Here is a 13336-nt window from a genome sequence, read left to right as displayed (position 1 = left end):
TGTTATTATTATGTGTGGGGTATTCTTGCCTGTATTGGATAGTGTACAGAGAGGTTGTGTATACATGCCATAATGGGCCAGTTCTGGATAGTGAATCTTGACCCCAAAGGAAATAATTTTATGTTTTCTACTTAAAGATCCTGTAAAGTGGACCTGGAAACGAGTTTTAAGTTTGCCACACCACAGAATAATGTGTTATTAACTATCCACCCAAATTCGAATGAAAAAATAACACCGACAAGTATGTTGAATTAAGGTTTGAAATTGTGAAAAAATCAGCAGTCTTCTCTGCTTGAGACTGGGGGGGGCGTGTCGCCTGAAGGAGCTGAAGCTCCGCCTCTCGCTGCCGAGTGCCTACCTCCGACCCAGATAATGGACGCTATGTCAAGCCGAACAAAACCGTATAGAATTAGAATTTATTTGTTCAACGAGTGAAACATACAGATGCATATAAATGAAATGTTCCCCTGAGCTGTAACAGTAAAAATGGACACCAGAGACAGCAGACAGTGAGCTCTCCAACTAGGCTACTTCTAACACATTAGCTACCATTTCACCAAAATACCATCATTCTAAACCGAGTAGCCTAATATCAATTTAGCGGTTTGCACTAACTCATAGCAGAGATACCTCTGGAAAAGATATCTAGTATAATTATAACAAGCACACAGAACTGAGTGATGAACTGCTGGCGGCGGTGTATGGTCCAGGTGCGACCGGAGGATGAACGGCCGGAGGGGCGATGCTCGGTACGGCTCAGCGCTGCAAGAGAAGCAGTGTGTTGGTGAACCCCGTCTGTCTCTGGGTCATGTTAAAACTGTCCGCCGTGAAATGGTCAGTGCAGAGGCGGCTGTTGGAATTTATCCGAAGCTTTCCATGAGCGTGGCTCTTCACAAGATCTATCCACCTATTTTTCCTTTCATTATCAATAGCGAACTTAAATGGCGTTGCAGCGCAGCTGGAGTTCTTGCATCCAGGGAAGATGCAGTTGCGGGTGGTGGGAGACATCCGGAAGCTAGCTAGCTAGCTGATGTAGGCTACAATAACAGTACAGCAGGAGGAGCCATTCAGTGATCTGACGTAGATAGGGCGAAATGACGTAGATAGGGCATTTTTTGGCTCCGCCCATTAAAACCTGATCTGAAAACGGAAGAGAAACTGTTCGGTTTAACTCCACATTTCAGTGTGACAAAGTTTTAGCGCTTTGCACATGCTTTCAGGAACTCATTTCACACGTATATAATGTACTTAGAAGCAAAACATGGAATTTACTTTACAGGATCTTTAAGAAGGGATGCTTGTAATGATGTTCCAAACTTCCATATGTAACGTCTCATTCTCATCATTGATAAAAGCAAATAGAAACTAGAGAGAGGATACAATTTCTGGGGAAATTGTGAGGTGTGCCATTGCAGATGGGTCAGTTTTATTAAATTTTACAACTAATATTTCTGTATATTTTCAATAATTATGCATAGGCCTACTTATGAAGATTGCATAGATTTAAAAGCATACATTTCCTGCTGCTCATTTACACTTGAAAATACCAAGAGTGAAGTGTAGAATGAAACGGTTCTCTTCTCATTTCCCTTAGTGCATGAGGGAATGGTGATAGGCTATATGGCAGCCTCACATAGGCGTACTTGAAACAGTCGCATGGAAACAAAGAAATATGGCAATCCTGTGTAAAAATGGTCCTTACCTATATGACCTAAACTTCCCTTAATATTTTAAGCATTTACTCTATTGTATTCATTCATTAATAAAGAACCCCCTCTGAAACAAGCTGATTCAAACGTGTCAGTATGGATATCGCTATTTAAACAATACCATCTGCAAACAGAAAATATGCCCTCAAAACGTAAATACGCTTGAAATTTATTTTTGGAAAACTGGCTTATATAACAAGTTTGCTGGAAGCGATTATTGTCAGTAACGCCCTTGTCTGAAGACTCGGGGCTCATGTGACCGGCTATCCACGTTGTAAGTAGGGAAAAGCGCATTTAACTTTGTCAGCTTCTCTAATATTCCCTCTACATCAGCCTCTCTCAATCCTGGTCATTGATCCTGGTCCTTGGGCCTACTGTAGCCCTGCATGTTTTTAGATGTTTATCTGCTCCAAATGACTGGGTTGTCAAAATAAAGGTTGGAGGCAAGATACCACTAATAAGTGTGTCCTGCACCTCCCCCCACCTGTTCCGGAAGGTCAGTCACTGCCAGGGTGGCCATATACACAGTTTCTAGCCAAATCGGGTTACTTTGAAAACAGTGATAGAAAGCGGCATGATTTAATTATTTGTTGTAACGGTGCATGTACACTACAGCAACGCGATGCGAGCGACGACGGGCTTTCCATTCATTTTCAATGGAGCCAGGCGAATCTCTTGCGTGGTGCACTGTGGGTAGCGACGCAACGCGATCCAAGCGATTCTAGTTGAGATTCTCAACTTTATGCAAATGAGGAGCAATTTTGGCTATCGATGGCCAATCGGATTGTTTTCTTGTTTCTCGTAACGTAGCAGCCATGGTAAACATTTCTAGCTTTCAGTTCCAAGATGGAGGACAAACTGATCGTCTATGTGGCTGCATACCCAGCCCTGTTTGATACGTCTCTGTATTCGTACAGATATGTGAACAAAAAAAATGAGGCATGGCGCAGGGTCGCCAATGTTGTTGTTGCTCCTGGTGGGGTTTTTGTACTTTTAAATTCTGTCTCGTAACATAACGTAACTGTGCTAGCTAGGTAGCCCCGTCGGCGGTACAGTACACCGATCGCGTACAATACTACATTTAATCTTTCACTGATTAAAATACAGCCAGAACTAGTGTGTACAGTAGATAACATCATGCTACATCTAGCCAGCGTATTAGATTTTTGCTTTGTGTGTAAAAGTTGTATTTTGATCAATATTGCGAGTATGTAAACCCAAATCTGCACACTTTGCCATGACGTTATACAAACTACAACAGTGACTTTACAGAACTACAACTCTGCATTATTCTGTCTGCCCGAGCGTGGTGCAATGTGGGAAGGCGAGCGATGGCAAGCGATTCACGTCGCTGTAGTGTACATGCACCGTAATGAACCAATGAAACGTGAGAATAGCAGAAAACAATGAAAATATTAATCCACCAGTCATTTTTACATTTTAACTATGGAGGCATCTGTTGGACAAATGTGTTAACTCTGTTTTGAGCACTCGTTGGGCTGGAATTCTTTGCTGGACCTGGCAACCCTGGTCACCGCTGCTTGCTAGCGAACCTTCACTGAGGGGATTGTTTGAATGAGTCGTAATTGTTTTTTTTTTTTTATGTAGGCCTATATTTGAGACCACACATTCGTAGATGAAGGCCTACTTTTCAACTACATGACAACGGATTATGAGGTTGATCGGTTTAAATGAGCGAAAACAAGGCACAATTTTCCCTCCTGTCCATATATTTTTTTGTGCATACAGGGGAGAAATGCCCGTGGCAAGCTAACTAGCTATATAGAGCGAAGGGCAGTTTGTGACGCTCAGAATGTAGCTCTATGTTACGTCCCCCAGTCCTGTCATGTGTTCTGTGTGTGTTTGTTTTGGCTCTGTGTGTCTTTTCTGTACAGGTGGCGCCAATCACCTTCATTGTCACTCATCACTGACTCCTCTCTCCCGGTATCACGTTCAGCTGGTTCCTGTTCCCTTCATCCAATCCCGTCATCCTTTCAGCTGTATATCTGTGCCACTGTTCGAACGGGGTCTCTGTGTGTTTGGTTGCTCTTTGTGAGGGTTTTGTTTTGTGACATTGTGGAAGCCTGAGAGACCTGTTGACTGTGATTGTTTGTGTTGTATTGTTGTTGACTGTTGTTTTACCATTACCATTGTTAATCTTTTGTTTCTTTTTGTTTTCCCAGGTAGGAGGGCAAGTACCTTGGGAGTGTTAGGCAAGACGCCCTGGGCTTACATCATCCCGTAGGGTAACTTCCTTGTCTAAACACATTAGGTTAGATCTGGGCGGACCACCCCCTGTATTTTGGTTAGGGCGTTCTGCTCAAGCGCATGTTAGCAAGTATTGTTTGATATGTAGTTAGGACAGGTAAGGGGGTAGGCTGTATTTTACTTTCTTTGCTTTGGTCCCGTCCAGCCCCTGGTTGTGGGTCTCATGTTTTGCTAACGGGAAACAAAATGGGTACAGTTTCAGTACCTCTGCATTGGGTTTATCTGTCATCAGGCTGGCCGTTTCCATGTTGGGGTAGTGCCCAAATTGCTAGTTAAAGGTGTGGCTCTGTTATTAGGTAACGATCTTGCTGGGGGTAGAGTAATCCCCGTAATGTAGGTGTTAGACAAACCTGGTCCTGCTCAATCAGATTCAGATCCGAATACAGACCTTCCAGTGTTTCCAGCTTGCGCAGTGACTCGCGACCAAGTGCGTAACACGGGAGAGATCTTCGATCTTTCTCCGTTATATATATCCGAAAAGAGTCCAGTTACGCCCCCTGTGACTCAGGCGTAGTCGCTCACTCCACCTAGAACGGATCTCAAACCAAGTGTTTGCGATGAGGAGTTAAGTGGTTTGTTAGAAACCATCACATCGGCGGGGGTGATTGAGTGTCAACAAAAAGACGAAAGCCTTTGAAAATTTTGCTTCAATAGATTCAACAGTTGAAGCCAGCAACGCGAAAACCACCTACTTCTTAGAAAAAGTTTTTTTTGATGAGGAAATGGAACGCCCATAATACAGATGAAAGATGGGATTCCGTTTATCAAGTAGTGCTACCTACTCAGTTTCAACAGCAGGTATTGTCGCTTGCACATGACTATGCATGGGCAGGACACTTGGGAATCACCAAAACGTATGATCATGTCCTTAGGCATTTTTTCTGGCCTGGCTTAAAAACTGATGTAGTTAATTACTGAAAAACATGTCATGTGTGTCAACTGACGGGAAAGCCAAATCAGACGATTCCCCGTGGTCCTCTCTTCCCTGATACAGGTGGTGGGTGAGCCTTTCGAGAGGATAATACTGTGTTGGTCCACTCCCGAAAACGAAGTTAGGCAACCAGTTCTTGCTAACCATCATGTGCTGTACTACGAGGTACCCAGAGGCAATCCCTCTCCGTAAAATTACCGCCAAAGCAGTGATTACGGTCTTGATTAAGTTGTTCCACGTTTGGCCTACCCAAGACGTTACAATCGGATCAAGGTTCCAACTTCACGTCAAAACTATTTGCCTCTGAGATGCAAACACTAGCCATCACACATCAAACCTCCAGTGCATATCATCCCAAGAGCCAGGGTGCATTAGAGAGATGGCACCAGACTTTGAAGGGGATGCTTAAGAAATATTGTTTAGCAACAAAGTCAGACTGGGATGAAGGGGTTCCATTTGTGTTGTTCTTGGAGTTCCCCATGCATAACCGCTCCACTTACCTCCCTACTCAGCCCTAAGGTTCAGTTGAACAGCAGACTGTCAACGTGCTTTGAATAGGCTAAAGCGCTACTCTGTACGATCCCCATTCTCGCAGCTCCAAACTTTAACAGACCATTTGAAATGGAAGTTGACAGGAACTGGGGCAGTTCTTCAGGAAGATGATGATGGAGTAAACCATCCAGTATGTTTCTTTTCAAAGAAATTCCATCGGTGCCAAATCAGATACTCCACGGTTGAGCAGGAAACTCTAGCATTAATGCTTCCTTTATAGTTTGAGGTCTAAAACAGGGGCACTCATCGGACAAACTCAAATATCTCAAAACAAAAGTCCCAACTTGAAGATGTAGAGGAAACCTTTGTGAAGAGATTGGCATACAGTCTAAGCTGTGGCATTGAAGTTGAGGTTAGTAGTCAGATAAGTTTTTCAATTGGTGAAACAATCTGGGACTTTTGATTTAAGTAAGGGGAGTGCTGAAAATGTACTGTCGCCATTTGGTTTCCTACACAGTGGTGGAATTGTTTTTCTTACCAGTGTACAACGTTGCAGTGAGCTACACTGGTTTAAAACAACAGGTAATGATAATTTCACCAACGAATTGTTTACTTGTAATCTAATGTCATAAATCCTAAAACAAACATTTATCTTTGAAGAATGTTTATTTTAACGATTGAAAACAGATACATCACAGACCGCTGTCGTTTGTGTCGGGTAACAGAGGCTAATGTCATGATGCTAAAGGTATGTTTCACTGCAGCGACGCAAATCGCTTGCCATCGCTCGCCTTCCCACAGTGCACCACGCTCGGGGGCGTGTCAGACAGATGAATGCAGAGTTGTAGTTCTCTAAAGTCACTGTTGTAGTTCGTATAACGTCATGGCAAAGTGTGCAGACTTGGGTTTACGTACTCGCAATATCGATCAAAATACAACTTGTAGCCTATACAAAATACAAAAATGTTTAATAGACATACATGTTGACATGTGTAAAAATGTTTTATTTAGTGGTGGGGCGTTAACGTGGGTTAACGCGCTGCGACTTATCGGCGATAAAAAAAAATATCGCTGTTAACCTGTTTACGCTCCTGTTTCGCCCGCGTTACAAAAATGCTGCCCCCCCCTTCCTCAGTTACGACGCACTAAATTCTAACAAATATATTTTTTAGACGCTACACATGTTATACATCATTGGAAAGCTACGATTCTTGTGCTTCCATTGAAATAAACCAATTCAAGATCAAGTCGCAATAGCAAGCAAAGTCAACGTCTTTTTCCGGTGAACATTCCTTCAACAATGCCAAAGAAAAAAGTTTTACTCACCCTAAGTGGTTCAAATAGGTCCAGGTGTGCAAATCATGCCATCAAAACTTGATCTGCTTACAGTCCCAAGGGTTCAAAGTATCTAACCATGTAAAGTAATTTGTCCAAATACAATGTTTTACGTTCATGAATAGGCATTATCCTTTGTTTCATTATGCAAGTTAGCCGACAGAAGAAACAACTTGTTCACATAAGTGTTCTTTTCTCCGGTTAGCAACGGAGTATTTACAATATGAAGGCATCAAAATGTCCGTTGAACCCTCCCCTTTTGATTGACACCTTTGACCCAATAGGAGCATCCATGCCCCGTTGACAGCCCTCTAAAGCCAACTAGGTCTGTGCGTCCTGCCCCCCCCCCCCCCCCCCCCCCCCCCCCGCCCCCCACACTGGTTCTAAACACATTTCTCGAACTGGCTTCGACTGGCTCTGAAATTAGCTCGTTAGCCTTGTAGCTGACAGCTAGCTGAAAATGCCAATACCTCATTTGTATGTGTCTGTGGAGCCTTCAAAATAACAGTCGATTGCGCAATATGGTTGACAGAATCAGTGTTCTTTGTGCGCCAATCCTTGGAATCAGATAAAGCACTCCAATGTGTTCATGCTTCAGTTTTTGTGTTTCAGTAATACTAATTAGGGATTTAGCTATTATATATGATAGTTCTAAGTACCACCTTTCATTAGAGATAACAATTATGAAAAATAATACCTTTTTATCATGAGTATTTGACCTTGGTTACAAAGGGTCATTTTGGAGTCTCCAAAAGGCCCTTTTAGAAAATGCCTGGATGTACTCAAACATGTGTCAAATATGAATATATTGTGGTATTATGTTTGACTTTTGATTTGAATTGGGTAAGGCTTCAACCTGTGGTCCAATTTAGTCTTCCAGCTAATACCTACCGCCTCTGTTTTCAAAACAAAATCTAGGCGGAAATAGAAATTTTCAATTTCCTTGTGTTCAAGCTTCTATTACTCAACACTAGTAGGACTGACAGGGGTCCTGACAACAGGGGACATAACTTCAGAGTGTCAGCTTTCAAAAGAGATCATTTACATGCATGTACTCCAAATGGTTCAAGAACAGCTCTCTCTCAGAACAACCTGCTTGACCCCAACCAATCGGGCTTCAAGACTGGCCACTCCACAGAGACTGCCCTCCTTTCAGTCACCACTGCCCTCCAGTCTGCCAGAGCGGCTTCCAGGTCATCCGTTATCATTCTGCTGGACCTTTCTGCAGCATTTGATACGGTTAACTACCAGATCCTGCTCGCCAGAATTTCTGAGATGGGCATCACTGGCACTGCACTCCAGTGGATCTCATCCTACCAGGTTTCCTGGGGAGGCAAACTGTCAGGCCCTCGCCAGCTCTCCACTGGTGTCCCACAGGGCTCCGTCCTTGGACCCCTCCTCTTCTCTCTGTACACCACCTCACTTGGACCAATCATCACCTCCCATGGCTTCTCCTACCACTGCTACGCTGACGACACGCAGCTGTACCTGTCGTTCCCCCCGACCGATCCGGGGATCTCAGCTAGGATTGAGGCCTGCCTCACAGACATCTCCGCCTGGATGACCGAGCACCACCTCCAGCTGAACCTCGCCAAAACAGAACTTCTCATCATCCCGGCTAAACCCTCCATCTCCCACGATCTCTCAATCACCCTGGGATCTGCGACGGTGACCCCTTCATCCTCTGCCAGGAACCTTGGGGTTACCATGGACGACGAGCTCTCTCTCACGGCCCACATTGCTGCGGTCTCCCGGTCGTGTAGATTCACCCTCTACAACATCCGGAAGATCAGGAGATACCTCTCTGAGCACTCCACCCAGCTGCTAGTCCAAGCACTCGTCCTCTCCAAGTTGGACTATTGCAACTCGCTGGTCTCCCAGCATGTGCAACCCGCCCTCTTCAGAGGATTCAGAACGCGGCGGCCCGCCTGGTCTACAATCTACCCAGACGCTCCTATGTTACCCCGCTCCTCATCTCTCTCCACTGGCTACCTATCATGGCCCGTATCAGATTCAAGACCCTGGTATTGACCTTCCGAGCAGTGAACGGGACTGCACCCGTCTACATCAAGTCTCTCCTGCAGCCTTACACCCCCACCCGTCACCTACGGTCTTCTTCAGACAACCGCCTGGTGGTCCCACCGCTCAAGACCGCCCGGTCCCAACACAAGCTCTTCTCCTGTCTGGCCCCCCAGTGGTGGAATCAACTCCCCACCTCCATCAGAGACACTGACTGTCTCTCCACCTTCAAGAAAAGGCTCAAGACGCACTTGTTCCGGGAGTACAACGGTACTTAGGAACGGTTCGCTTGACCCGATGTTAGTTTCCTCAAGGATCACAATGACTCTTGCTTAGAGACTTGTTGCTCTTGTGGTTAGTGGTAACTGACTTAAATTTTTGTACTCGCTGTGATATATTGTTTTTATTATTGTTGCTTGCTTTTTCCACAGGTACACTTGCACTTATAGCGGTTCATGTTGTTTAATTGTAACTTGTTTAACTACATGCTCTTATGGTTCTTCCCTTTGGCACTTATTTTGGTTGGTCACAATGTGTGCTTCATGTTTTGGCTACTCGCAATGTTTTGTGGCTATCTTGTTGTTATGATCAGTGACCTATGCACTTTGTAAAGCTCTCTCTTGGAAGTCGCTTTGGATAAAAGCGTCTGCTAAATGAATAAATGTAAATGTAAACAGCTTCCAATTTACTTTGGGGAAGCTGTTTAGGCGTTTTTAGGCACATTTAACAGGAGTCAAAGGGGTTAATCTATTCTCAAAGTTGGGTTAGGAGCTGGGTCTATACTACGCAAGCTATGATGACTTTCACCTTGATATTTTAGCGCGGATGTATACCTAGCCGAATTGCACTGTAGGGGGCGAGAACGAGTCTTCGAACCTTGACAAGACTAAGGTTGTTTGCACCTTGTGCTATGCAGAATTAGTTTACTGTAGGAGTTCTTCCAGTCTCAAATACCACCTAAACGCAAAGCATCCCTTAGCTATTGCGGAAGATGCCGGGCCAAGCACTGATGTAGCGCAGGGGAAGAGTCATCGTCAAACTACGATGTTTGAGTGCAACCGAGGCAAGCCCGTCAGCACAGCTCTATCAGCCAAGCTAACTAATCTAATAAACAGTTAATAAACACAAGTACATCTTATTGAACATAATTTATTTTCATCACAAATTATCATAGTAGAACAGCTTTCTCAAGCAGTTTGTGATGCATTTTGGAAACAGGAGATGAGCTCCTGGTGTAATGCGCCACCTGGTTTGAGAAACCCGTTCTCAAAGACTTACTTTTAGTCATTATTTGGGTAGCACACATATTCTGAATGCCTTCGGCAGAATTCAAATGAGCCATTTTAATCTAGATAAAAAAAAATTATAACCACTAGTTTTATTATATTACTGTACTTGAAGTCTCTGCTAATCTGTCGATACGACTAGTCCCAGCCGGGCTAGATAGCTAGTTACCCATAGAACGAAGTTACGTAATGTGACAAGACTGAATTTGAAAGAACAAAAAAAACACAAGGAGCACCGACAATGTCGGTGTAGCTGCCGTCAGAGAGGCAACTCTCATATTTAGATCTATTTTATTAGAGAATAATTAATAAATAGGTAGATGTTCAGCATGGTTTTTGAATGAATGAGGAATGTATTTTCTGTTGGCGTATGTCGGTTCATTTCTTGTTATTTTGATAGAACCATGGACAAAAGGGGGAACCTATTTTTCTTTCCGCTTTTGAATTGTTGATTGTTGCTGTCAGGATGGGTTTGCCGGTGCACTACATCAAAAGAGACACACGAGGTGCTGTGCTGGTGGCATGTACGAGGTAGTTTATAAGCAAATAAGCCGACACATATAAGAAGTCAAATAAGTTTTATTTTTAAGAGAGTCAGGTGGCTGAGCGGTTAGGGAAGCGGGCTTGTAATCAGAAGGTTGCCAGTTCGATTCCCGGCTGTGCCAGATGACGTTGTGTCCTTGGGCAAGGCACTTCACCCTACTTGCCTCGGGGGAATGTCCCTGTACTTACTGTAAGTCGCTCTGGATAAGAGCGTCTGCTAAATGACTAAATGTAAATGTAAATGTAAGAAGAAGAAGTTGTCCAAGTTTATTCCTCGAGTAAGAGAGGCCAATGAGGTATGTGTTTGTCGTGTTAATTGCTTTTCTGCATGTGAACATGTGTAATTAGTCAATTATGTGTTGAATGTGCAGTTTATTATTTGTTTTGTATGTACATTTCGTTTATTCTGTGTAAAACACTGTTTCGAAAAGTAATTGAAGTTTATGTTTTTACTTTCTTAGTGCTGACGGCATTGTTGGGGAATTAACGCTACAATAAATGTCAGTTGAAACCGAAGAACAACTTAGCCTTTGATTTAACTCGAGAGGAGTAACAGTCGGCAACCCTGTGCCAGGCCTCATTCTTTTCATTAATGTCTCTGTACAAATACAGAGACGTATCGTACAGGACTGGATATGCAGCCACACAGGCGATTAGTTTTTCCTCCATCTTGAAACTGAAAGCTAGACATGTTTACCATGGTTGCTACATTACGAGAAACAAGAAAACAATCCGATTGGCCATCACTAGCAAAAATCGCTCCTCATTTGCATTCAGTTGAGAAAATCTCAACTCGCACCCAACTACATCCAGTCTCTCCTCCAGCCCTACACCCCCACCCGCCACCTTCGGTTTTCTTCTGACAACCGTCTGGTAGTCCCACCTCCCAACCCAAGCTCTTCTCCTGTCTGGCCCCCCAATGGTGGAATCACCTCCCCACCTCCATCAGAGACACTGACTGTCTCCCCACCCTCAAGAAAAGACTAATGACGCACTTGTTCCGGGAATACAACAGTACTTCAGAAAGATTTGCTGGATCTGATGTTAGTTTCGTTTATTTAAACCAGTGACGCAATGACACTTATTGAGGGTCTTGTTGCACTTGTTGGTTAGTTGTAACTGATTTAACTACTTGTACTCGCTGTAAATTATATTACTGTTGCTTGCTTTCCTACAAGTACACTCTTGCACTTTTGAGGTTCATGTTGTTTAATTGTAACTTGTTTAACTAAATGCTCTTATGTTTCTTCCCATTGGCACTTATTTGCTTTTCACAATGTATGCTTCATGTTTTGGCTACCCGCAATGTTTTTGAGGCTATTGTTTATGATCAATGACCTATGCACTTTTGTAAAGCTCTCTCTTGGAAGTCGTTTTGATAAAAACGTCTGCTAAATGAATAAATGTAAACTCGAATTGCATCGCGTCGCTACCCACAATGCACCACGCAAGTGATTCGCCTGGCTCCATTGAAAATGAACGGAAAGCATGTTGTCGCGTTGCTCGCGTCGCTGCAGTGTAAACGCCCCGTAATACCTCAGTGAAATATGGTATATCATATTGTACATTACATTTCACAATGTTAAATCAGTAAATATATATCACCCTGGCCTTTGCTTGTGGCGTTTCTGTAGCTGTCTTGCCATTTTAGGTAGTTACCCATCTCCCAGAAGTTAACAAGCTGCTAGTATAGGTAATCACGTGTGTGTTTGTGACGTTAGTGACGTTTCTGACTGTGGCTAGATAGTTAGCCTTCACTTTTCACCACCAAAACTTAAATTAAGCCTAAACCGTGCAACGGAATGTAAAATCCAATACGAGCAATGCAATCGTGACCAAGACAAACATTTTGAAACCGACATTGTCTTTGTAGTGCAAAAATTGAGGGACGAGTAAGGGTGGGAAAATAAATTATAATATATATAAACTCCTCAAGAGTGAATACCAACAGAAGAATATTGCAGGGGATTTTTTTACTTTTGTGGGCTGCTACCCACACGGTTAGCTGTGTTGCTCATTCCACGAATGCACGATCCTTACAAGTTGTACCTTGTTGTAAAGGTGACTAATCAGGCTTTCCAACGAAATAACGACAGTTCTGTTCTACAACATATTCCCATGTGACACCAGGCTGTGAAGGTTAACTTAAAATTAATTCAGGCAGAAAGGGGGGAAATTCTGAATTAATCCAGATTGTCACTGCCGAAGTTCACCAGCATGCTTAAGGTCTGTTGGTGTGTCTGGTGGTGCGATCCTCCTGGTTACCTTTGAAGGCATCAGCCTGTTGCTCCACAGACTCCCGCACCATTTTCCAGAAACAGTCAGACACAGCCAGACTCAAGTTCTTGGTGGTCACCTGGTGGGCCTTCAGCATGCCGTCCCTATGGGCAGAAGCACAGTTACAAAGACAGACATCAGCGAAAAGCAGAATGCCATTGACTACAATGTTATTTTCAGATTCAAGCATACAGGAAAGTCAGATGTTTTGCTCCACCAATTATAATATCCCCTAAATGGCAGGGTAGGTAATGTTGTTGAGAAGCACATTTTGTCATATTTGCTGAAATAAACTTCCTTCCACATCCTGTTAGCAACCAATAAACCTAAAGGTCTGACAGCAAAATTTAATAAATCAGATCTGTCCAAGGACTGTCATAAACACAACCAATCATTTATTTTGGACTGAACTAAATGAATGGACAGCATTCAGACCAAATGCAATGATTGGACAGGCTACTTCTCTGTCTACCTAC

At 43.5% G+C, this 13336-nt stretch overlaps 1 protein-coding gene and 1 long non-coding RNA gene across 7 annotated transcripts in view; one reads left to right on the top strand and one right to left on the bottom strand.

The window, feature by feature from the left end:
* Positions 1-13336, top strand: part of LOC136936898 (uncharacterized) — a 330204-nt gene that overhangs the window by 116883 nt on the left and 199985 nt on the right. The gene's annotated exons all lie outside the window — the stretch shown is intronic.
* The window catches only part of opa1 (OPA1 mitochondrial dynamin like GTPase), a 91860-nt gene that overhangs the window by 40595 nt on the left and 37929 nt on the right, over positions 1-13336 (bottom strand). For all 6 annotated transcript variants that reach the window (XM_067230560.1, XM_067230562.1, XM_067230563.1 and 3 more), the window contains one exon: positions 12849-12964. In XM_067230560.1, the coding sequence (XP_067086661.1) occupies positions 12849-12964 (116 nt within the window). The remainder of the gene's footprint in view (positions 1-12848; positions 12965-13336) is intronic.

The sequence above is a fragment of the Osmerus mordax genome, chromosome 27 (genome assembly GCF_038355195.1).
Source record: "Osmerus mordax isolate fOsmMor3 chromosome 27, fOsmMor3.pri, whole genome shotgun sequence".
Taxonomy (NCBI): domain Eukaryota; kingdom Metazoa; phylum Chordata; class Actinopteri; order Osmeriformes; family Osmeridae; genus Osmerus; species Osmerus mordax.
Note: the sequence above shows the minus strand (reverse complement) of the source record. Positions and strands in the feature narration are given on the sequence as shown.